The 26,289-nt window shown below is 40.6% G+C and overlaps 1 protein-coding gene across 2 annotated transcripts in view; it reads right to left on the minus strand.

The window, feature by feature from the left end:
• Window positions 1-26,289, minus strand: part of LOC135494753 (tripeptidyl-peptidase 2-like) — a 153,319-nt gene that overhangs the window by 71,650 nt on the left and 55,380 nt on the right. The window contains exons 14-20 of one of the 2 annotated variants that reach the window (XM_064783021.1): window positions 25,797-25,897; window positions 22,393-22,492; window positions 21,465-21,602; window positions 20,870-21,114; window positions 19,400-19,484; window positions 18,156-18,301; window positions 4,428-4,527 (exon numbers count right to left, since the gene is read on the minus strand). In XM_064783021.1, the coding sequence (XP_064639091.1) occupies window positions 4,428-4,527; window positions 18,156-18,301; window positions 19,400-19,484; window positions 20,870-21,114; window positions 21,465-21,602; window positions 22,393-22,492; window positions 25,797-25,897 (915 nt within the window). Of the gene's footprint in view, window positions 1-4,427; window positions 4,528-11,110; window positions 11,249-18,155; window positions 18,302-19,399; window positions 19,485-20,869; window positions 21,115-21,464; window positions 21,603-22,392; window positions 22,493-25,796; window positions 25,898-26,289 lie in introns of those variants that run through there. The other variant, XM_064783022.1, reaches the window with a different exon arrangement.

The following is a 26,289-nucleotide window of genomic DNA, read 5'->3' on the forward strand; positions in this document are numbered from 1 at the left end:
GATGTACACTCACCTCGGCATTGTAAAAATCTAAAATGCCCGCAATTGAAAATCCAAGATAGCCGCCACTCATTCCGAAATTTTTGTTGAAGTGGCATTGTCAAAAGCTTTCCGTAGACATATTACATGCCACGCATCGTTGCCGACTCCTGCTATAGCATAAATAGTCCACATAAATATAAGTGGCGGACATTTTGAATCCAAGATGGCTACCGCCGATCCCAAGATGGCTGCCAATGGATTCGTCATGAGAAAAAAATGCCGTCTGGGAATTTTCCTCATTTTCCGCCCTTTTTTGGGCAGTGTAGACAAGAAAATAGGAGAGAAATGTGTACCCTTTAAAAATTCTTTGCCCTAGGGTAGGCCCCCCTACCCCCCTGCTAAATGCAGGACCCACTTGTCCAAATGTACTACAGAACCCATTGTGATGGATTTGTGAAACAATAAGAGGTCTTTATATATAAATCAATGTCATTTCGTTATTTATTGACCGATTTTCAAAATTCAAAAAACACTTTGACCCTTACCTCCTATTGTGTGTTTTATGAAGTTTAAAAAATGCTGTGGTATAGCTACAGTTACACCCAAACGGCCAATTTACACCATTTGACCTCTGTGACCTTGAAAATTAGGTCAAATCAAAAACCCATACGATATTTGATGTATCCTTGCTAGTGGTACCTACCATAAAAAATTCATCGAAAACACTTCACAAATTAGCAAGAAATTGCCTTTTTTTCCAAGACTATTTACCTTTTTTAGTTTTGGCCCCCTTGTGGCCAAGTCAAGAATCAGATCAGACCGAATTTGGTGTCTGTGGTTATATGACAAAGGGAGTCATGTTCACCAAATTTCAAGTTCATAGCTTTAGCAGTTATAAAACGTGCCATAGTTATGCTCAAACGGCCACTTTACACCATTTGACCTCTGTGACCTTGAAAATTAGGTCAAATCAAAAACCCCATATGATATTTGATGTATCCTTGCTAGTGGTACCTACCATAAAAATTTCATTGAAAACACTTCACAAATTAGCAAGAAATTGCCTTTTTTTCCAAGACCATTTACCTTTTTTAGTTTTGACCCCCTGGTGGCCAAGTCAAGAATCAGATCAGACCGAAATTTGGTGTCTGCGGTTATATGACAAAGGGAGTCATGTTCACCAAATTTCAAGTTCATAGCTTTAGCAGTTATAAAACGTGCCATAGTTATGCTCAAACGGCCACTTTACACCATTCGACCTCGGTGAACTTGAAAACTAGGTCAAATCAAAAACCCGTATGATATGTGATGTATTTCTTGCTAGGAGTACCTACCATAAATTTTATCGAAAAGGGGTCACTCATAAGACAGATATCACACTTTTTAGGGTTCCACTTCTGGCCCCCTGGTGGCCAAGTCAAGAATCAGATCGGACCGAAATTCATTGTCAAGAGGTCGCCTGAACTAAGGGGTCCTGTGTACAAAGTTTCAAGTTCATAGCCGTAGCGGTTAAAAAACGTGCCACTGTTTTTGAAATAGGATACGACGATGGATGTTGCGGTATTGTATAGACTCACCTAGATGGTGAGCCAAAAATTCAAAGATGCAATTTCAATTTCAAGGCTCCTTTTTTCAATCAACTTGGATAATACAGTAAAACAAGACCAAAACGTGAAGGACAAATCAGCTAACAGCGTCTTCTTTCCCAATCTTGTCAATCTCATGGCTGCCTGGTTGATTGGTTTCGTGTCACCAGTTCCACAACATGCACAGCAACACCAGTTTGCCTGTGGAGACCACCAGAATGACTCGTAGATAATACACTGCATCATCCTGCAAAAATGAGAAAAAATAGCACTTTGTAAAAAAACACCATCAAAATAAGATGAGACTGTCCACTCACAGATTACCCTGTCGAGTAGTCTGTTCTGATAACGCGAAACCGTGAGAGGATATATAACCCTGTATGGCTCGCTGTTCATATTGGTGGAAGGGTAAAACATAAATGCACAAAAAAAATCAAAACTTGCGTGAAAAACTAGTGAACTGGAAAGGGGGGGGGCATAAGGTAAAATTGGCCTAGACCTAAATCATAAAAGAACTTATAATGTAGGCCCACTTCATGCAGCTCCTCGCGGTTTTGTGTATCAGCATAGACTGAGAATGGCAGTTTTATTGTTCGTTGAAAATACCTCGCAATCCCAGCAGACTACTTCGTCGCTATTCTTTGTGTACTCTGACCAGTGTGTCTATCAAAGGTCTACGTATGAAAATATTGGAACAGGCGGCACTGTGTACAGTTCCTTAAAGCATAGATACTTTTAAATAGACCTCCAGACGCGTTTCGCCTCATTTATTTTGCATCGCAAAGGCTCATCAGTGGGGTTACGATGTGAATTGACGGATGGTTTTTGTTCAAGTGACAGGTCTGACGTCGCTGGCTACTGTGCTTGTTGTGGCGACGTTACGTTGGTTGTGAAGATTGCTACACTGTTGATAACCCCGGCGTCACGAAGCTGGCCTTGGGTGTTTGCAGAAGCATTCGTGATGTACTTTTACGGAGCAGGAACCACATTTGAATATGGCTGATAAAAGACGTGATATTAACTCACATGACAATGAATGTCCGTTCCTATTGATCAGCATAAAATCCCGACTTGGTCGTGGCATTAAAATCCATGAGACACAGGATCATCTCCGTGATGATGCAAGTTCGCCGTCCAAAAAAGACAAGGTATGAAAATATGGGAACAGGCGGCACTGTGTACAGTTCCTTAAAGCATAGATACTTCTATCAAAGGTCTACGACATCATTGTTATTTTGACAAGAAACATGAGAAAACGTCAAGTTCTTGTGAAGCGGTCCGCCATGTTTGTTTATCTAGCGCTCGGGTTTGTTTCGATTACGTTGATGATGTTTATAAATAAAAAGAGGCTATTCTTATAACAAATTTTTGTCTGGATTTCAAAGTCATTCTCCTGAAGTTGTTATATTAATGTGTAATAGATAATTGTGAAGTATTACGATTATTTCATTCTGATGATTGGGAAGAATCTTTTGCAACACCGTTTTGTGTAAAATGTACATGTAGGCCACGTACCTGTAATAAAGTTTTAAGCCGTTTTCCCTTTAAAATGGTACTTTCTACATGCTCATAACCTTTTCTGAGACTTAATCCAGGAGGAACGCTTTCAAAGCCAAAAAGACCTATCCTAGCCTGTCAAACCAAGAAATTTTCGTTGTACATTATGCATGATAATTTCAGGGTTTGGGGGACTCTGAAGTTAGGGGGGGTGATTTTTGACGGCTTTTAACCTGCAATCAGCTTTTTCACCACGACGGGTTGAGTGGAGCCTCAAAACCAAAAAAGTTTGCCAAATGGACTGACACTTCATCATTTTCATCATTTGAAACACACCTTATTCTCAATTTTAGAAAAATTATATCTTAGATGGAAAATACCATTCAACTGGTATGGTGAGATCACGCATTGATCTCAAACTTTTTTCATGTACAACCGCGTGCTGATTGGTTTAATACAGGTGCGTGACGTGCATGCATGGCATGGCATTCCTGTGAGTTTTGATCTTACACTTCCGACTCAATGACTGAGCAAATTTAACGAGACAGAAAGCCAAAAACGGTAACACTTCCTAGGTAAACTAGCTATGGGGCTCGTTCTATACTATGACTTTTCAAATAACAGTTGTCATGGCCAATTGCACCTAGCAAATCAAGAGAAAATACAGAGAAAACTCACCCTGGTTTTCTGTCAAAACGTCTACCGTACGTAGATGAATTGAGCGCATGAATCTGGGTTTCTCTACGTGTCTTTTATCGGCAATATCAATTAGAATTAGACAAAATAACCCCACAAAACGACTAGTTCCAAAGGCCTGTTGACATTTAGAATCAAAATATAGGGAAATACCACTTTCTAACTGCTCATTATGACAAATTAAGATTGGAACTATGTTTTGAAATGGAAGTTCACACTCTATATACGTATATTCGCAAAATGGTCATCACATTATCAGCCTCGGCTGCAATGCCCTAGAGCAATGCCTTATGTGTCGCGTCTTGAGTACATTACAGAGACAGGTAGGATCGAGGCCATTTTGCCAGTTTTGAGCAGACGACAATTTCCAGCTTAAAATCTCCCAATTACGGGGCGTTTAGTCTCTCTGCTGGGAATAGCTATAATCCTATCGAAAAGAGTTCAAAATATTGGTATCCTTGCACATTTCCTGGCCCAGCTACAGCAAATTCTGATGAAAATGCAACTATTTGCTGGAACTACTTTCGGCCAGCCCACTGGAGAACCTCGAAAGCTGCTACCACCAGTACTAGATGAAACCAGCCAGCTGCTATGACCGTTATCTGACAACCCAATCTTTAAAGACGTGGGTCCCCTGTGATTATCTGTGACATATAGCTTGCTTACCTTGCTCGAGTCCAGTGCTGCCAGTCTTGCCATATGAAGTGGAAGATGGTCATCATGGTCAGACTTCAATTCTTCGTACAATTTGTCACTGTCATCTAACCTGAAATGAGGACACCGACTCAAAAAGTCATTTCCAATTCTAGAGTGGTGTGCTGGTCCAGTGGGTGAAGTATCTGACATGTAAGCTGATCTCCCATGGCAAGTTGACTGCAAGTCACTGAACTCTCATATCCCAATCAAATGAGAAAGTAACTGAGATTTCTTGACGTAGACACTGCACCTTGTCAAAACTCCATCCAAGTCTGAAATGAGTTGCTCATGACTGCCAATAGGAATTGGTATCCTGAATTGGTATCCGAGGTGGAAGGCTGAGTCTTAATACTGGCGACTCTTAACCACAGTGGCAGCAAAAATTTCACATGATTGGGAAATACCTAGGAACGTATGCCTGGAGACTCGGAGACCCATGACTGTCTGTCTGACTGTCGGTCGGTCTAAGTGGCCTCGGAACAGGGAAGACTCCTTAGTTTAAAAGCACTATATTAATCAGAAAATTGAGACAACAATCATGCTATTTTAAACACAACTTCTGTTAAGTCACCGTCAAAGAGAAATTTGATACAGTGAAGAGAAACAAGAAGTTAATTATATCCTACAAAATATGAGATATTACCTTTGATACTGTAATATGGTTTAATATTATCAGTGAAGTGCCCTATTAAGTGGTAGCGACTTTCGGTTGTTTTGATAGGCGGTTTTCTCCGTGTATCCCTTTAGCAGTAACTCAACTCCACCATCACCATAGCCGGTGTAGAAATAAAATTTCCCCCTGGAAAGGTGTCCGGACTATCGTCTTGCACTCTGGCAGATTCATAAAAGTGCAAGCTCTAGTGAGCTTGTGCAACTGGAGCCCCCCCCCAAAGCCCCACCCTTCTGAAATGTTTAGCCAGTGCATTGGGGGAGGGCCCCCCCAAACCCCCCATTGGCCTCTCAATAAGTCCTTCCGAGCTGCTTGGACCGAGGCAATGGAGTGGAACCCCCAAACCTTCATGATGGTACAGTCCATAAGTCCTGTGACATGTTTAACCCTGGGCGAGGAAGGGGAACCCCTTTGATGGTACCCTAACCCCAACCCGCAACCATCATTTCCCTTCCTTTTCATGACATTGACAAGACTGCCAAAAGGTGGTAGGCACTGGTGGCTTCCTTGAGACAATTGCATGTGGTTGTATCTGGGCAGCCAATTCAAGGGATCAGGGGTCAGGTTTTTCCCCCACCAACATGTTGCCGAATGGTAAATGCATAAACAAGAGGCCCAAGGGCCTGGCGCTCAGCTGAACTGGTGAACAGGAGGGAAGGCTAGTGTGTTCTGTTGATGCAGTCAAATGTTTGGGATGGTGTTAATTGCACTGAAGAAAAGACAACAACAAAGAGTTGGTAAACAAAATAAACTTTATTGTTCAAGATTGACCTGCCCAGCAGGTGATTGGAATTTACTTAAAAAGGTTGATTGAAATTAAGAAAATCACATGGGAATCAGATATATTCATGAATGTAATGTAAAAGAAAAAAAATTACACAGGAATCCCTGATCAAGATGGTGCTATGGAATAGAATAGATACAAGGCGAGTCAATAAAAAGGTAATCCGAGATTAAATTTGCCATGTTTAGGAAGAAGGTTTTGCTTTAAATTATGGTTGCTTGTGAAAGTAGTAGCTGGTTAGTTTTGGATAACCTTTTTTATGAGTTGCCTAATAAATAAAACACAGACATGTAAAAAGCATGATATTTTGATACGTACAAATGAATGTTTACAATTACAGGCAGTGTTAACATCAATAGACTTATTGGATTAGGCAATAGATTTTGAGAGGTTTATTGGATTGCACGGAGGCAATAGATCTTGGATTGCCTGTATGCAATCAACCTTTTTCCAATAGGTGCGACCCTGATGGGGTGGCAAATTCAATACTACAACAGCCACCAAATAAAGCGAAGACAATGGGTATCAGCACCTAGTATCTGAAAATAGAAAAAAAATTATGAATGATTCATCATTCATCAGTCACTACTTTATATCTTGATACAAACAACTGTACAATCACTAAGCCTACATGTAGATAAATCTTTTTTTTTCAAAATTTTTTAAAATAGATAACAAAGTAGACAGCAGACACCACTCCCTAGTTTACATTCTTCAACTTGTCTCCAGAATCACAACCTTGCAAGTCACAACCTTGTCTCAACATGCACAACCTGTCTCAGAGTCACAACCTCATCTCTTTATGGACAACCCGTCTCTCCGAGTCACGAACTCGTCTTTACATGTCTTGGAGTCACAACCATGTCTAATACTCTATAAATGTCCAACAGGCCCACTGGATGGATTTATAGTGGATACACTCTGCGCTGATCCAGGAAAATAAATACTATTAGGCCTATGTCATTTATGGTACGCATAGGTTACGCGAAAGCGAAGACAAAATATAACAATTGAAATCAATCCAAGGGGAGACATACCCTAGTAGGCCTAGCTGTAGCACAGCATCAGACCAAATCAAATGTCTGTCAGTGAGTGTAGGCTACCGAATTCCTTACAAACTACCAACCATGCATCACACTGTGCATGATAATGAACCACTGGCACTTGATTATCAAACGCATAATTGCATATTTAACGCAATCTAAACGTTTTTCGACCAGCATCACAGAAACATGACAGACTTACCTTGCACTTCAGAAGTGAACAGAACATAGAAATGCGAAGAATCGATTTTAGAAATATAAATTATTTACGAAACTCTCAGACTAGGTTTAAAAACCTGCAAATAGAAACAAAATAATATAATTTCCGATCCTAGCATTGTGTCTTGCCCATAGGCCCTAATGGTAAGCCATTTTTTCATATTTTCCTATTTTCTGTTGTTTTATTGTTATTGACAGAAGCGACCCGTCATTTGACGTCATTAGCGGGAAATTCCTTCTAATCAGCGCTAATTTAGACAATAAAACAGCGATTTTAGATTAAAACGTCCAATTAGATAGCAATAATGTCTACCATTGTGGTGTTTACTACCAACAACACCTTGTGCTTGCTTACATTAAAAAATCTGAGCCATATTGGGCGAAATCATCGTCTAAAACTTCACGAATCGAGAGCTCATATGCCCAGACCGAGCATAAACCCTGAGCATAGTAATAGTAGTTCCCCGCGAATTTTGAAAACCACTTGGCTTCTTGCCAATTACATAACATGTGATAACACCACTTAAACTTGGCCGAAATTTAAAATCCTTTGGTGATAATTATATGCAAATCTTTGTCTTTCAGGGGAAATAAGCTGTTGTTTGTCCAATGAATAATTCATGAGAAATTGCACTATTTCAACTTGACGCTCCGATTGCCGTAGTATGCTTATTTTTAGGCGCATCGCTCAAATTTTTTGTGTCAATGTACCCTTACTCCTGATGTACACACACGCCAATTTGAGGGCCTCTAGCTCTTCTCAATTCAAAATGTGCACCAGGTGTTTAACGGATGGACGGACGGATGGATGGATGGATGGATGGACAGACGGACGCCACTGAACAACTTATTTGACAAGCTCGGCTGACTGAGTCAGCTGAGCTAAAAATTGGTTGGAAAGGGTATTTGCAGGCCAAGAGATTGGAAGCCACTTGACTCCTGAGGAACACCAGACTGATGACCAGTGGACCTGAGGAACATAGAACCCTCTTCATATCTGGGAGCATAATTGCCAATATTGATTTTTCTTTAGGAAAACTAGAGGCCTAGTGGCCTGAATGCTACGCTGGTGGAAGTCATTTAGCAGGTCATGAAAGTAAATCAGGGCAAACCTACTCTCCAACACTTTTATTTTGATATCAAACTTTACCTTTAACTGTCTCAAGTATGTCAGTTGGTAATGAAAATGGGTAAGCACAAACTGTTCATTATCTTTAATTTGATACCAAACACGACTACTTTAGCTATAACAGTCTTAAAGAAGAGCAGAAGGTCATAAAAGTAGGTCAGTGCCAATCTCTCCATCATCACCTTTAGTTTAGATTAGTTCTTGTGACACTGCCCTATTCCCTCCTACAAGGCTACAATGCAGTCTCTTGATTGCGACATGAGGCATGATGCCGTCCCTTACATCACCCTCTTCTCTCATATTAATCAGGCTTCATTGCAGTCTCTTACTTGATTGTGACATCAGGCATGATGCCGTCTCTTGCATCACCCTCTTCTCTTATATCAATCGGGCTAGAATGAAGTCTTACTTGATTGTGACATCAGGCACGATGCCGTCTCTTACATCGATCAGGCTACCATGCGATCACCTACTCGATTGTGAAATCACCCTCTTCTCTCATATCATTCAGGCTACAACCTCTTACTTGAAAGTGACATGAGACATGATGGTGTCTCATACATCACCCTCTTAGCTTATATCTATCTGGCTACAATGTAGGCTCCCTTACTTGATTGTGACAACTGGCTATGATGCAGTCTTTTACATCGCCTTCTTAATCGGGCAACAATGCAGACTCTTGCCAAGATGTGAATGAGCCAAATCTTAACCAGCTTGGCTCTAAGGGTCCTTGATTAATGTCACTACGTAAGTACGTCAGCTGAAGGGTACCTTCATAACCATCAGTTTGATACTAGCACAGATTGTCCTTTGTAAACTCAAAGTATTGATTGTTACTCGTGGTCTGTTAGTGCGGTTCCTGCAACTACCCAATTGTTTTAGTCTTACCTTTCACCAATTGGCTCCATGGTCCAGGCATGAAACTAGTTGTTCTTCACCGGGTGATGAAACTCACCTTTCTTAAGCCCGTCATCTACATATGTGCACGAATGAAGCCTACAAGCCAAGAACTGAGACAGACCGGCCGCGTAGGGACTGCAGTTGTATTTGAAGAGCGGAGTTAGAGGGGAAGCATGCAATGGTTAGGATAGCTGCAGAATTAGGCATTCAACCTGTAAAGAGAAAATATCAGAAGAGAACCAAGTTCGGAGTAACCTTATGGGCCCTGATTAGTCATGACGACCCCAAAGACTACCAGTAGTCAGAAATCCCCATTAAAAATTGGCGCATCTTACCCACTGCATATTACCTTGACCATGACTAACAGTAACATGGCATCAGCTCTGCCGACTGTTGGAGTGCACTAAATTAATGATCAACTCCACTTGGGGGTAGTTTACACGTAGGACTATAAATCCATGAAAGCTCCACCCAGCTCGGGCTAGGTCCAGCAGCCTACCAACTGATTACCAATTTACATAGCAATATTGAGTCACTACATTGGGATGAATTAATTCCCAGGGGAAAATGAGGTACTGGATAAAATCTTTCATAGATTTTGTGTGTTTTCATGTGATGTCATCACGTGCCACGCCCATATGACCATGACAGCATTTGATTCAGTCAAGTCAGGCATATGACAATGATAAACCATTGTCCTACCCTCCAATATGGCTGGTCGTAAAGCACTCTATATAGGAAACAACTGGTCCAGCAACGAATATAAACTCTATTCTACAAATTACCAACTGTTTTGGTACACCGTTTTTCAGGGGAGACCAGTACATTATACATGTAAGCACTAATCCAGAAGTATTAAGGTAGCAGGAAGGGGTGGGCGTTTGCGGTTTCTGAGTGTGAGGGGGTAAAGTGGTGTCTGTTGACTGTGCTTTAAGAGAGACTAGGCATGATGCCAGTCTCTCCATGTGGTTTAAGTATTAGGTCTTTCATCCTAGCAATGCGAAATTGTAAGCAATTTTGGTTAGGTCCGTCATAACATAGAGTAACTCAACCACTCTCTTGATTACAGTGGCTGCCTCAGCGCCACTACACGGGGCGTAATTGTATTAGGCTAAGTAGCTTTGCGTGATATGCACCATTCTGGGAAAACTCAATAAGTATGCTCATTAGCATAATCTATTCTTAGCTCCAGCTCGAGGTTATCTTGAGAAATGTTTCTTCGGCCCAGATACATTGTGGTGGAAAACGTTTAGGTCTAGTACAATAAACGCCTGTCTTGCGCCAGACTAATAAGTGAAGAAGGGCTGCACGAGACTACTGTGATAAAATGACCATTGCAGAGACTCTATGACGTAGGCATACTTTTTACAATTAAAAATACTCTCAACAGATGATAAGGAATGATTATTTATTAACATTTCCTGAACTATATACCTTCTGATTATCACTTTACATAAATAGGTTGACGTTAGGTCGCGTGCTTTTCTTTCCTCATGACAATATAAAGCAAAATAGTTACAACCCAATAATCGGGCTATAAGTCCATAATGAGATCACGGTGACCCATCATAAATGTTTCGCCAGCTTCGCTATTTTGCCGCAGTAGTCTTCATGTGAAAGTTCAGTGGGTGCTCGGACTCAATGCCAATGTTTCATGGCGTTACATCCAAACGCACCCTAATCTACATTGTAGGCAGGAAATGTGATTCTACATTGCCACCAATGTAGGGTTACATTTAATTTAAAGGTTACATGTTCAAGAATTTAGGTTTAATACGCAAGCTTTATTTTTTATTATAAAAATGAATAAAATTTCTTAAATGCATTTTCAATTTCAAGGCTTTTTTATTCAATCAACTTGGATGATACAAGACCAAAACGTGAAGGACAAATCAGCTAAGATACAGCGTCTTCTTTCCCGATCCTGACCATCTCATAGCTGACTGGTTGATCGCTTTCGTGTCACCAATTCCACAGCATGCTCAGCAACACCACTTTGCCTGCGGAGACCACCGGAATGACATGTAGATAATAGACAGCATCATCCTGTAAAAATGAGAAAAAATAGCACTTTGTAAAAAAACACCATCAAAATAAGATAAGACTGTCCACTCACAGATAACCCTGCGACATTAATTATTGACATTCCCGATTATGTTAAAAAAACAATGAGTAGTCTGTGCTGATATGCGAAAGCGTGTGAGGTTATGCAACCCTGTACGGCATTGTATGGCTCGCTGTTCATGGTGGTACGGTAAAACATAAATGTACAAGGCCTTAATCATAAAGAACTTATAAAAGTTAAATTTTAAAAAGTTCACCCTTATTTACCAAAGTTCACCATGGTAGATTTTGGACACAAGGCTTGCAATGCATACTTTACTTCCCTGCACATATGCTGCAGTGCATTGCATTTGTTCATGTACCGGTATCGGATGTGTAATGTATGGTAAATAATGTAGGCCCAGTTCATGCAACTCCCTCGTGGTTTTTTGTATCAGCATCGGCTGAGAATGGCAGTATTATTGTTCATTATCAATACCTCGCAATTCCAGCAGACTACTTGGTTGCTATTCTTTGTGTACTCTGACCAGTGTGTCTATCAAAGTACTACGACATCATTGTTATTTTGACAAGAAACATCAGAAAACTTCAACTTCTTGTTGTCGTGCCTATCTGTCCTGATGGTGGTGTGTTCAATACTTTACTCCTGTACCACCGACTAAGGATATTTGTGACACTACGACTCTTTATTTATATAGGCTAAACTTCTCTTTTACTGCTTGTGAATACTTTTAACTAAGTTATTGTCAGATGTGCTACTCGGCTATGTTTTTTTTTTTATATTGCATGCCATCAGACACCTCCATGTAGCGAGTAGCCTGTTACCTGAACTGATGGAGCTGAGGGCACAAAACAACTGAGAGTCCTTTGATGGGGACATTTACTATTAAAGAAAAGGTTAGAAAAGGTGAGAAACTCACTATCCTGAGGGTATTTAATCGAGGGCACATTACTTGTTTTTATCTGACATCTATCTAATTTCTACAATAACTAATTTTAATACACTAAGATAACAGCCCGGGCAGTAACGAGAGTAGCCTACCCGTCTGCATTTCTGAATCACGTGACTGAACCTAAATTACGTCATCTCCCGAGAGGGAGGGAGATGCGAGAAAACGAGCTGGGCGCCTCAAAAGAAAATGCCAAAAATGCCACATTAAATATCATCATTTACCGTGGGGAATATCCTCGTTAACTAACTAGCATTTACAAGGAACAACTATAACAACATGCTGGACGGACTTTGATAACATTTATAACATGACAACAAAGGTAAAGTGAACTGGGATCGATTTAAGTGTCTAAAAATTGTCCGCTCGAAACTTGCCGCTAATATCATGAACAATAACAACACAGTAGGATCGTTAACTCTACAAAATCCTCACACTGTGAAGCGGTCTACCATGTTAATCGAGCCTTCGAGTCATAACTCGGGTTTGTTTTGATTATGTCGATAATGTTTATGTTATGCACTATCAGTGGATCTGCGCCATCGAGCGATAGTGCTGCACTTTCTATGGATCGGTAATTAACGCGGGCATCGATTCGATAGATAGCGCAAGCATCATTCGATGGCACTGCGTGAACGACGAATAGTCGTGATAAAGAAGAAGATAACTGCAAGTGGCAAGGTCCTTTTTAGCTTTTTTAACGTGATATCTTTGCTGTGTTAAAGGTATAACGGCTTTTGATTTCTCTAAACCATTCTTTTCATATAATGGCAAGTTAACTAACTAAATAAGGTATACACATGATTGATTTAGCAGGTTCAGCATAATCAGCTTTTGTAAATTGTAAATCCCACCACCTGCGAAAACGAAAAATACTCTGGCCAGACAGGAAGTGACGTCATCTCAGGCATCTCAGGAATATCAGAACCAAACAAAATGGCGAATGCATACAGCGAAAGCGATTCTTCATCAATTTGTAGCGATTGCAGTACTTCATCGTCTGCTCTCAGCCAATTTCTTGCTGCTGATTACGATAGTGGTGATGATGATGAGTTATTCGGTGATGTTGGGGATCCAGAGCCAGTTCCTGGACTGATAGAACCCTACATGTTTGCACCCGTACCTGAACAAGTGGAAGTACAGCATTAGCATGTACAGGCGCAGGCAGCTGTGGTAGCAAAAGAAGAACAGAGGCCAACGAGGCGAGATAATCTTGACTGGTATGGAATATTACAGTTTTATTGTTTTATCTAGACACCCGTGACGGAGACGGAGGCCATTATTCTCAAGCACTGTCACCCACTGAACACTATAAATGAATAGCCTACCTACCTACCAGTACCATCACCAACTATCAATAGCCTACCGGTACCGTATACCAGGGACCATATTCACAAAGGCCTCATGACTTTACGCACTGCATGAGCTATTGTCCGTTTGCGGGTGTCCTTTTGTTCAATCCCAACTCACAAAAGATTTGTGTGCTCTTATTAACGTTGCGTGGACTTACTTCGTGAATAAGGTCGACCAAGTACTACTACCATGACACTGCTTATTAATCTCATGACTACAATGTCACTGTCACTGATATGATAAATACAGGCCTACATTGCTATCATTTCAGGTGCCACTGCGACAACTGCCAGATCCAGCAAAAAGAGGATGAATGTACGTGCTGCCACGAGATCCAAAGGGTCCAAGACAAGATTTGTGTGTTCATGTGTGATGTGATCTTCCATTTTGACTCAATGACTGAGCAAATTTAACGAGACAGAAAGCCAAAATCGGTAACGGTAACACTTCCTATGCAAACAAGCTACAGGAGTCATTCTATACTATGACTTTTCAAATAACAGTTGTCAAGGCCAATTGTACCTAACAAATCAAGAGAAAATACAGAGAAAACTCACCACTTTTTCTGTCAAAACGTCTATGTGTAAATGAACTGGGCAAATGAATCTGGGTTTCTCTACGTGTCTTTTATCAACAATATCAATTAGAATTAGACAAAATAACCCCACAAAATGACAAGTTTTATAGGGCTTATTGAGAATCAAAATATAGGGAAATACCACTTTCTAACTGCTCGTTATGACAAATTTCGATTAGAACTATGTTTTGAAATGAACGTACACACTCTATATACATTCTTAAAACGGCCATCACATTATCAGCCTCAGCTGCAATACCTTAGGGCAATGCCTTATGTGTAGCGCATTCAGTACAATACAGAGACAGGTAGGATCGAGGCCGTTTTGCCAGTTTTTATCAGACAATAATTTTCAGCTTAAAATCTGATTACGGGGCGTTTAGTCTTTCTACTGTAAATAGCTATAATCCTATCGAAACAAGAGTTCAAAATATTGGTATCCTGGCACATTTTCTGGCCCAGCTACAGCATATTCGGATGAAAATGCAACTATTTTGCTGGAACTACTTTCGGCCAGCTCCAATACAAACCATAAGCTGCGCTGTAAAAACAGCATAGCTAAAAAAAAGTGCCAAGGGCACTGTGCCCGCTTGGCAGGAGGAATTCGGGAGGATGTTTTGAAATTCGGTAAAATTAAAAACTTGTATTACATATGATGTACCTTTAGTAGCTGCACCTACAGTAGAAATATGAGCATCTTAGCTCAAAGGATATGGGAGCTAGACCAGTTGCAATTTTTTCAGAATGAAATGGCCAGGGGCCATTGTGCCCACGGCATAGATATTTTATGGTGAAGAATTCATCCTGGTTAAGAAACATGCTACATGTATAGTATATAGGTCAAACCAAAGTCAGTATGACATGGGATGTATCCTACCATACTGTCGACCACAGTATTCTCATTGACAGGTTGCAGCAGAGACTTGGTCTAAAAGACACTGTGTTGAGGTGGTTTTCATCCTATCTCCATGGCAGGACACTGTCGGTTGCTGTTGGTGGTTGTTGCTCTGAGCCGATCTCCCTTCACTTCGGTGTGCCTCAGGGCTCTGTGTTGGGACCCATTCTCTTCACCATCTACACCTTGCCACTTGGTGATGTCATGCGGAACTGGACCATTCCTTTTCAATTGTACGCTGACGACAACCAACTTATAAATTTCATGAGGTGTGGTGATGTTGAGGAGAGTGGTGTGGTTGTTTCCCGCACTGAGGATTGCATATCGGGGGTTGGGGATTGGCTTGTTGCAAACAAACTTGCTTTAAATGCTCCAAAGACGGATATGCTGAACATTGTATCGCCAAGAAGGACAGGTTCAGTTCAAGGTATCACTGTAAATGGAGTCTGGGTCCCAAAGTCAAGCATCTTGGTGTGAAGGATCTTGGTGTTTGGCTGGATGAGGGCATGAGCATGCAAGCTCAGATAAAAAATGTTTGCCATGCCGCCAATTTTAGCTTATATAAGATAGGTAGGATCAGAAAGTATCTTAATCAGCCTTGTACTGAGCGGCTTGTTCATGCCCTTGTCACGTCAAAACTTGATTACAATAGTGGGCTACTATACGGATTGCCTAAAAAATCCCTTGTTCCTCTCCAACTCTTACAGAATCGAGCTGCGAGGCTGGTCAGTAGAAAACGAAAGCGTGAGCATATCACACCCGTGCTAAAAGAACTGCACTGGCTTCCGATTGAGGCACGGGTTCAGTTCAAGGTGCTACTTCACTGTTTCAAGGTGCTCCACGGACTGGCCCCTGGTTATCTTCATCTATCTCTCGCAGAAACTGTTCGTTATACGAGGTCCTCATCTAGTGTCAGGTTGCTAGTAAAACACACCAGGACCTCGTATGGCGACAGAGCCTTTTCTGCATGTGCCCCCTTCCTATGGAACCAGCTCCCCCCTGAAATCAAATCAAACCGAAGTACCAATATTTTCTCCTTCAAGCGTCAGCTGAAGGCATGGCTATTCCGTGGAGCATTTTGAGGAGTAGCGCCTTGAACACGTTTTTTCACGGTGGTAAGGCGCTCTATATAAATTTTACATTACATTACACTATTAAGCGAGATATTGCACTTTTTACCTTTTTTAGTTTTGTCCCCCTGGTGGCCAAGTCGAATATCAGATCAGACCGAAATTCAGTGTCAGAGGTTATATGATGTAGGGAGTCATGTGCACTAAATTTCATGTTCATAGCTTTATCTCTTAAGAAACGTGCCATAGTTTCACTCAAACGAAATTTACGCCATTTGACCTCTGTGACCTTGAAAATTAGGTCAAATCAAAAACCCTTGTGATATGTAATGTAACCTTACTAGGAGAACCTACCATAAATACATTATCGAAAACAAGTCACTCATAAGAGAGATATCAAACTTTTTAGGTTTCCACTTCTGGTCCCCTGGTGGCCAAGTCAAGAATCAGATCGGACCGAAATTCATTGTCAAAGGTCACCTGGCCTAGGGGGTCCTGTATACAAAGTTTAAGTTCATAGCCCCAGCAGTTAAGAAACGTGCCACTGTTTATGAAACAGGATACGACGACGGACACTGCAGTGTAAGACTCCCCTAAGGTGAGCCAAAAATGAAGACAGTAGAGCGCTTACAAGGCAAAAAGTTTATGGACAGACGCTTACCCCGGGGCGCTCGAGTGGAACCCCCAAACCTTCATGATGATGCAGTCCTTTGACACGTTTAACCCAGAGCGAGGAAGAGGTACTCCTTTGATGATACCCTAACTCCAACCCTCAACCATCATTATCCTTCCTTTTCACTGCCATGATATTGGCAAGACTGCCAAGAGGTCGTACTGGTGGCTTCCTTGAGACAATTGCTTGTGGTCGTACCTGAGCAACCAATTCAAGGGGTCAGGGATCAGGTTTTTCCCCCACCAACATGTTGCCGAATGGTTAATGCATAAAAAATTGGTTGGCAAGGGTTTTTGCAGGCCAAGAGACTGGAAGACACTTGACTCTTAAGGAACACCAGACTGATGAACAAAGAACCTGAGGAACATAGAACCCTCTTCATACCTGGGAGCATAAAAAGCCTGCTAGCGAATATTGATTATTCGTTAGAAAAAACCAGAAGATCTGCAAAACCAATGGTACCCCATAAAAACATACATTCCTCCTTAAGGTGTCTTCGGATCCCACCACGGCCCATGTGGAATTCGTTCAAAAGGTTTATTGAAATCTCAACAAAAATTTTTTTTCCCGAAACGCCTGCCCGGTTTTTGCTTGATTATTCGTGATTATATCCATTTTAAGCGTCTTTTGGATATTATTACTAAAGTCTCAAAAATCAAAACAGTGTATGTCGGGGGGGAAACCCCCCCAAACCCCCCAGAAATTGAAGTTTGATTAAAAAACAGTGAGAATAATCGTGTGGTTCTCTCTCGGAGCTCAGAATAGTCGAGTTGCTTCATTCGCGCGTTTATCTCTTCTGGCGGCCATTTTAAGTCAAATTTTAAGCCATTTGAAACGAATCCATGGACTTGAAAAACATTGTTTACATTGGATACGTCGTATGCACGTTAACTATAGTAGCGCTTCGGCTTTTCTGCTGCGCGCTTATTACTGATGTCTCAAAAATTAAAACACATATGTCGGGCCCAACATCCCAGAAATTGAAGTTTGATTAAAAAACAGTGTGAATATTCGTGTGGTTCTTTTTCGGAGCTCAGAATTATAGTTGAGTTTCATTCCCGCGTTTATCTCTTTTTGGTGACCTTTTAAGCCATCTGAACTAAATCCATGGACATGGGATAGGTTATTGTTAACATTTGATATGTACACGTTAACTATAGAAGCGCTTTGCAGAAAAGCCTTTGGCTTAAAATTCACTATCTCTACAAAGGGCATTTCAAAATGATGCATCTATTTAGATGATGTGGACCAAAGGGAATAGGCACTGAAGACACTGTAAGTTGAGGGAAAGGACTGCAATGGACGAGACAAATTTGGGTTGCTGAGTTCATTTTTAAAGTCAAAGTTATTACCAGCATTGTGATAACTTACTTGGTGATCCATGTTACCTTCATGTCCCTCATTGCCTCAATGAATTCCTCCTCCTTAGTGTGCTCCTTCTCCTTGCTCTTCTCTTTTCCATTCTTATTATTCTTCTTGCTAGGTTCAGTTATCACATACGTGAAGGGGTATGTTGCCTGAAAGAAACATGCTTACTCACAAAACTTTGGGAACTCACATCAGTGCTAGGCAACTTTCTAAAGTAATTTATCATTAAAACCTACATGAACTCCATTAATGACTGAATAATTTGAGAGAAAAAATTGAATATTTCCATTTGTGTAAATATGAACTGAATATGAATTTCAACAATGCTGTCGTGTAGCTCGATATACAAACACTATCAATGCCAAATTTTAGCAAATTTGCTTGCATTACAACTGCAATGTGGCAATGTCTATTTTCAACTAGAAATTTGAAATTTGCTTATCAGCAAATTTGATAGCCCCCACGGGCCCACACAGTACACGTATGGAGGAGTGAAGTCTATTCCGTTTCGCGGATGATCTATTTCCGGACAAACACGCTTGCGCTTTCTCAAAATCACACGCTCAGTAACATTTAAACAGCACCCTAACCTTTTCAGATGGGCAGGATGGATCATCGATAAGCATTTAAGGCTATTCCTTTATTTTATTCCTTCATTCAACCATGTCAACCGTCGTTCTTTGCTCAAAATACTCGACAGCTCGCCACTTCGGCAAAGAGATACCGCCGCCATGATGCATGAGGATATGACCTCACCATTACGGGGTGGAGCTTATGCTAATATACGTGTGATTGACAGAATCGTGCCGGAGATTTGAAAGAAAATCGGCGCATAAAAGCGCTTCAAAGTCATCAAAATTATCCGAATTTCGAAAAAATCTTTGCCAGGTGCACTAGATCGAGTTTAGTTTGATGGGACAGGGGTGACAGTTTTTCAGTTGAAATAGCAGTTTTGCTGGACTACCTCCATAATATAACCTGGGAAGAATGCAGAAGCCTAGTACCTTCTCCTAGTAATCTCAATATAGACCCCACATTTGTTGTATGTGGGGTCTATAATTACCAGGCCACAAGAAAATACATCAAACACAATCAACATACAATGTAAGCCTTCAATATTAGTCGTGTGCTGAACCTCAACAATGATAGTGACCTAGTCGCAGTGAATACCAAAAACTCGGCAGTTGAGATCACATGATGCTGTTAGGTCTTTTTACTAAAATAGCACGTCACCATCCAATACTCACTGCTTTCTTGGCCAGATCATCCTTGGCATATGATATTGTTCCCGTCAGATAGCTACCTGTTGATACCGGAACATATTTAGGCAGTCTAAAAATAAAGGAGAAATTTAAATTCAGCCATAAAAAAATTGGCATCACAAAAAGAGCACTACCCCTCAGTCATTTGCATTAATTGACTTGAAGAGATGAGAGGTTCTCCGCAAATTTGAGAGACATCATGCTCAAGATCGTAGATCACAGTCTCCATGCACAAGAGCATCAATAACGCTTCACTAGGGGCTAATCATGCTTACTAAATCTTAGAAACGTGCTACATGTATAGTATATTATAGTCAAATTAGAATTTTATGTCATTTAATCTATGTGACCTTGAAAAGTAGGTCAAATCAAAAAACGATGTGACATAATACTGTATGGTGGTTAGATGTACCCATGATATCAGATTGGTGGCAATTGGGCAGTATTTTAAGCAATAACTGCATTTTAAGGTTTTCAGATTTAGCTCCCTGGTGGCCAAGGGGTGAATCAGTACCGTATACATGTGTACTAAATGTGGTCGATGGTCACTGCAGTTAAGAAACTTGCCATAGTTTAGGCCTAACGACCAATTTATGCAATTTGACCTCTGTGACCATGAAAAGTGTAGGTCGAATAATGTTTCCTTTCTTGGAGTACCCACCATAAAAATATTATATATGAAGTGGTCCAAGGACCATGTGCTCTCCTCGATTATTTGCAGCGGATATGGGGAAAACAGTTTCTGACTGTTTTACCAGTTTTGATTCCATTGAATAATATTATTCTTCTCGGCTCAATGGCACGAAAGAAAATTACCGGTACCATCTAAATATAGCATTTTGGTTATAAAGTTGATTGAATTTCAGGGTTATTGAAGAGTGTACATATCAAATAGAAATTGGTTGCCATCTGTTCAACAGTTTAGGGTAATAGAACTTTGTTGGATTTTCAAGATGGTGGCCTGGCAGCCATATTTGTCACGGGATTATAATGAAAATTAGGGATATTGATAAGAGTACATAGATACATAATCACATGAAGATTGGTTGCAATCCGATCATTAATTTTGGAGTAATAAGACTTTGTTTAATTTTCAAGATGGCCACCTGGCAGCCATAATGTGAAGTCCAAGCGGGACACATTTTTGGGGTAGAATAGAGGGTCCTCAGATAAATGTCTTCACAAGTTTAGAACCTTCTAGCGCAAATAGAAACGAAATGTGCCACCTATCGTTGATTAAGTGAACTTTGACCTTTGTGACCTTGAAAAGTAGGTCAAATCAAAAACCTAGGTGATATGTCATTTAACCTTATCAGAAACACCCACCATAAAAGTTTCGTCACTCTACGTGCAATCATTAGCTTCAAAAAAGCAAAAACCAATGCTGTAGCTAGCATTCAAAATGAAAGGCCGGACCAAATAAATGATGCAGATGCTACAAGATATTCGACCTACTTGTCGTCTGCTAGTGGTGCAATAAACAATGGACATATCTTCCTGTGGGCAAGGCCATGCGTGGTAAACTTGCGACCACCAACAAGAGCCTGTGCCTGACAGCTGTAAACATCTAACGTGATGGCACTGGATAGTTTATGGTACAACACTAGGATCATGTCCTTGAGCTTTTCTAGTAGGTCTCTCTTCTCATGACGCACTTGCACTTTGATTGTGAAGTCTCCCTTCTCTAGTTTCACTGAGTACTGCAAAGGAAACAATTTTTATTTACTTAAGAATTGCTTAAGACTGGTCTTTATTAATTCTTGACTTAATTAATAGTAGGATAACCAATTGTATAATTAAAAGGACTCATTCTGATGAAGTTTAATTGAGTGCTAACAAGACTGTTACACAGTTGTATTATAATACAGGCACATGTAGATCATGTTGATCTACCAGTCATCGGAACTGACATTGATTCACACATTAAGTTGCACAGATTAGGTCTTGCGCGGACAGCACTACAGAATGACAGTTTACTGCTCGAATTTTATATACATATTTTGTGATGCATCCAAAAGCCACAATTTAATATAGGTCACTATCACATTACCTTATCAGCATAAGCATCCCCAGTGCACAGGAGTTGTTTATTGGAGTCAAAAATCATCCACAGCTGCGACTCGTATTCGGATTCATATAAAAGCTCACTAAGCAGTGAGCAATCAGGCATCACTTCACTCCCTTTGTTCTGAAAACAACCATCAAAATGAAGTGAAAATATACATAACAGCATTAGCAAGGCAAGTGAACAGTCTCGTGGTACAAAACTCATCAGCCCTGTGGTACAAAACTCCTCTGATGAACATAAAATATTTACTGTATCCTAACACTGCCGTGTATTCTTCATTGTAACACAGAGTGGACCAACCTTGTCCATCCCTCTAACTAGTGACTAGTGATGGGCTTTCTTGAGGTTTGCACTGATGACCACAACAAAATTTGGCATATGCCAACCATTATGAGGTTTGGCTGACTGCTGAAATGGGCATTGCATTTTAATTTATTTGAACTGATTAGCAATAATTAGCACAAATAAGGTGAAGAGTGGAAAGTTAGCTTACGACTACGTAACGTGAAATCATATCTTACAAACATTTCATGCTGGTCAACTAACAATACAATGCACCGGGTACATTTACCAGTAACCCATCAAAGAATAGTTGTTCAGCTATACCCATACCTTGTATAAATTCAAGAATAATGAATATTCAATGATGGACATTCTGATTCGGTGTCAGAAATTGTCATCACAGTTTGATTTCACATCATCTGTTGATTAATCATCCAGCCACTAATATTGCTGCCATTTGGTGGAGTTCATGAGGATGATGAAAAGGGCTACCCCGGAAGTCCTGGGGGCAGGGTAGTTCAGCCCACTAATGTTACATTAGCAGTTCTGCCAACCCCAAACAAGGCCCGAGGTGAGTGGCATCAGCCAATTTCAAAGTCATGGAATAAGCAGGAAAATCAGAAATTACCAAGTGGAAGTTGTAGGTGAGTTCCATGGAATAAATCTGGCGTCCGTCTGACAGGACATCACGAGGTGTTCCAAGACACTGCATCTTGTTCTCTGAAGGCCTGAAATCATAATCACAACGAAGACATATACAGCACACAATCAGCATGCTCGAACCATATTTGACGGGAAATGTTGCAAGAATTAGCATGACCTGGAAAAGATCCAGGTTCCAGTTTCCCTTCAAGTAACAGTGCAAATCACACAACCGAATATCAATTTCAAAATTATAAAGAATTTTCCGACGATGCGGCACCCTCCACCCATTTTATCCTTCAGTGCACAGGGTTTCATATAGGGGGGATGGGGGGTGGACATATCTCCCCCATTATTTGGGTATGGGGGTATATCCCCCCCCCATCATCCTGATTAATCAAGTTTTTTGAAATTATGTTTTAAAGTCTTAAGTGGCACATTTTAAAATACTAAGAAGCAGATTTTAAAGCGTTTTCAGGTGCAAAAAAACTTCAGAAGGGGTCATTTTCTAAATAACAAAAACCCGGCGGAAACCCTGAGTGCATGAACAATCCTTGTAGTGGTAAATCATATTGCCTTTGATCACAATAACAAGAGGCCTGGCGGCCTGAATAGCTACGCTGCCGGAATTGAATAGCAAGGAATGAGATGAATGACAAGAGAATGTAACAAGTAGTATATGCGAGTACCAGAATGTAGGTTAATGGTAGATAGGGAGATGTGGACAGACTAGATAGAATCAAGCTTAGATAAATGAGGCCAAGTTCATGAAGGGCGTTTAGCTTAAAACAGTATTTAACAACTGGATAGACAGATTCAGGTCCTTCATGTAAATCTTTACAGAATATGAATAGGCCCTGAAACTAATCATAGGTGGATGACAGTGGTGATGGTTTTATTTGAACTGCAGTGAATGAAGTAGTTGAGGGGTTCTTTTGTCACATCCGCTCTTCAATACCTCCAATCTCTCCTTCATTACCTTTAGTGAAGATTAGCTCTTGGGACACTGCCCTATTCCCTCCTATAAGGCTACAATGCAGTCTCTCGTTTGTGACATTAGGCATGATGCCGTCACTTGCATCACCCGATTCTCTTGTATCATTCAGGCTACAACGAAGTCTTAATTGATTGTGACATCAGGCATGATAACGTCTCTCGCGTCACCCTCTTCTCTTATATCGATCAGGCTACAATGTGGTCACTTACTTGATAGTGAAATCACCCTCTTGTCTCACACATAACATAACATTCAGGCGACAATGTGGTCTCTTACTTGATTGTGACATCAGGCATGATAACATCTCTTACATCACCCTCTTCTCTTACATCAATAAGGCTACAATGTTGTCATTACTTGATTGTGAATCACCCTCTTGTCTCATATCATTCAGGCGACAATGTGGTCTCTTACTTGATTGTGACACGAGGCATGATAATGTCTCTTACATCACCATACCCCTTGCCTGACCTCTTCTGAAAAGGTGCTCGACTTTCAGTTGTAAGTTGCGGGAAATTTTCATGTAGAAACAATTTTCGTCTTTACACTGGCAGATAAACTAAACAAACGACTCCAATGGATTATCGCCGTGGATAATTTATTTCTGAGGCATTACCCTCACTCGACCCAGGGTTGAGCGCGACAGTAAAGTGGTAGGAATTTTAACTTGACCTAAGGTCGAGTATGATACTATGAGGGTTAAAGGTTGTATGTTCAAGAATTTAGGTTTAATAGACAAGCTTTATTTTTTATTATAATAATAAATAAAAATTCAGAGATGCATTTTCAATTTCAAGGCTTCTTTATTCAATGAACTTGTATAATACAGTAAAACAAGACCAAAACGTGAAGCTAACAGCGTCTTCTTTCCCAATCCTGTCAATCTCATGGCTGACTGGTTGATTGGCTTCGTGTCACCAGTTCCACAGTATGCACAGCAACACCACTTGGCCTGTGGAGACCACCAGAATGACTAGTAGATAATAGGCTGCATCATCCTGTAAAAATCAGAAAAAATAGCACTTAGCAAATAGCACCATCAAAGTAAGACAAGACTGTCCACTCACAGATAACCCTGTCGACATTTATTATTGACATTCCCGATTATCTGTCAAAAGCAATGAGTAGTCTGTGCTGACTTGGAAACCGTGAGAGGATTTACAACCCTGTATGGCTCGCTGTTTTGTTTATGTACCGGTATCGGGTGTGTAATGTATGGTAAATAATGTAGGCCTAGTTCATGCATGCAGCTCCTCGCGGTTTTGCGTATCAGCATAGACTGAGAATGCCAGTTTTATAGTTCGTTGAAAATACCTCACAATTCCAGCAAACTACTTTGTTGCTATTCTTTGTGTACTCTGACCAGTGTCACTATCCCAGGTCTACGACGTCATTGTTATTTTGAAAAGAAACATGAAAAAACGTCAACTTCTTGTGAAGTGGTCCGCCATGTTTGTTTTGATTATGTCGATGATGTTTATAAATACAAAGAGGCTGTTCTTATAACATACTTTTAAAGGGAAGAATTTTTCGCAACACCGTTTTTTATAAAATATACATGGCGTTCACATGTGTTTTGATCTTCCACTTCGACTCAATGACTGAGCATATTAAACGAAACAAAAAGCTAAAAACTCACCCTGGTTTTCTGTCAAAACGTCTACCGTACGTAGATGAACTGAGCACATGAATCTGGGTTTCTCTACGTGTCTCTTATCGTCAATATTAATTAGAATTAGACAAAATAACCCCACAAAATGACTAGTCCAAAGGCCTGTTGACATTAAGAATCAAAACATAGGAAAATACCACTTTCTAACTGCTCATTATGACAAATTTAGATTGGAACTATGTTTTGAAATGAACGTACACACTCTATATACATTCGCAAAACAGCCATCACATTATCAGCCTCGCCTGCAATGCCTTAGAGCAATGCCTTATGTGTGGCGCGTTCAGTACATTACAGAGACAGGTAGGCTCGAGGTTGTTTTGCCTTTTTTGAGCAGACGACAATTTCCAGCTTAAAATCTCCCAATTACTGCCAATTACGGGGCATTCAGTCTTTCTGCTGTGAATAGCTATAATCCTATCGAAACAAGAGTTCAAAATATTGGTATCCTAGCACATTTCCTGGCCCAGCTACAGCAAATTCTGATGAAAATGCAACTATTTTGCTGGAACTACATTCGGCCAGCAGCGTAGGTAAAATTATGGCAACTAATAAACCAGCGCTCTTGAATAGAAAGACAGAAACAGACCCTTTGAAAGTGAAGCAGGTTAATGCGGTAGAAACACTCCAACACAAACCTTCCCTCCTTTCTTTTTGCATCTGCTACCTTGGTTAAACCAGGACTCAGGTCTGTACAAAGCATCATATACTGGAGACATACCTGAGAATTTGGCCTATGTTTTTCAACGATATTGATGGGGAGATGTCCTCCTGTTTGAGTGTAGAAATTACGTTTATCCTATGAATACCTTCGGCACCATGCTGAAAATAAAACATTGAAAAGTCTAACCTAACTCTTTCGCGACTGAGGGTTTGGCAGTGTACAGGTCCAGGTCAATACTGTGTGTGGGCCAGGGGTACCCTGCCCACACGCACTATTGACCCCAACTTGACCTGGGAAAAGTTTCATAGTAAAATAGCTAGCATTACCAATCTCACACAGGGACAAGGTCTTCATTTAATCAAGTGCAGTGCTGCTATCTCGTTTCTTCATTCAGGTGTGACCAACTAAAAACTTATAGCCTATAATATAGGGACCAAGGTGAACGATAAAACTTTGGGAAAATGTTGCCATATTGTTTACAGTGGGCCAATAGTACACACTGTACAGTTACATCCCACATTTTCCAAAATGGTGTAGAAGTAACTGTGAA

This window comes from Lineus longissimus, chromosome 10, assembly GCF_910592395.1.
Source record: "Lineus longissimus chromosome 10, tnLinLong1.2, whole genome shotgun sequence".
Classification (NCBI taxonomy): Eukaryota; Metazoa; Nemertea; class Pilidiophora; order Heteronemertea; family Lineidae; genus Lineus; species Lineus longissimus.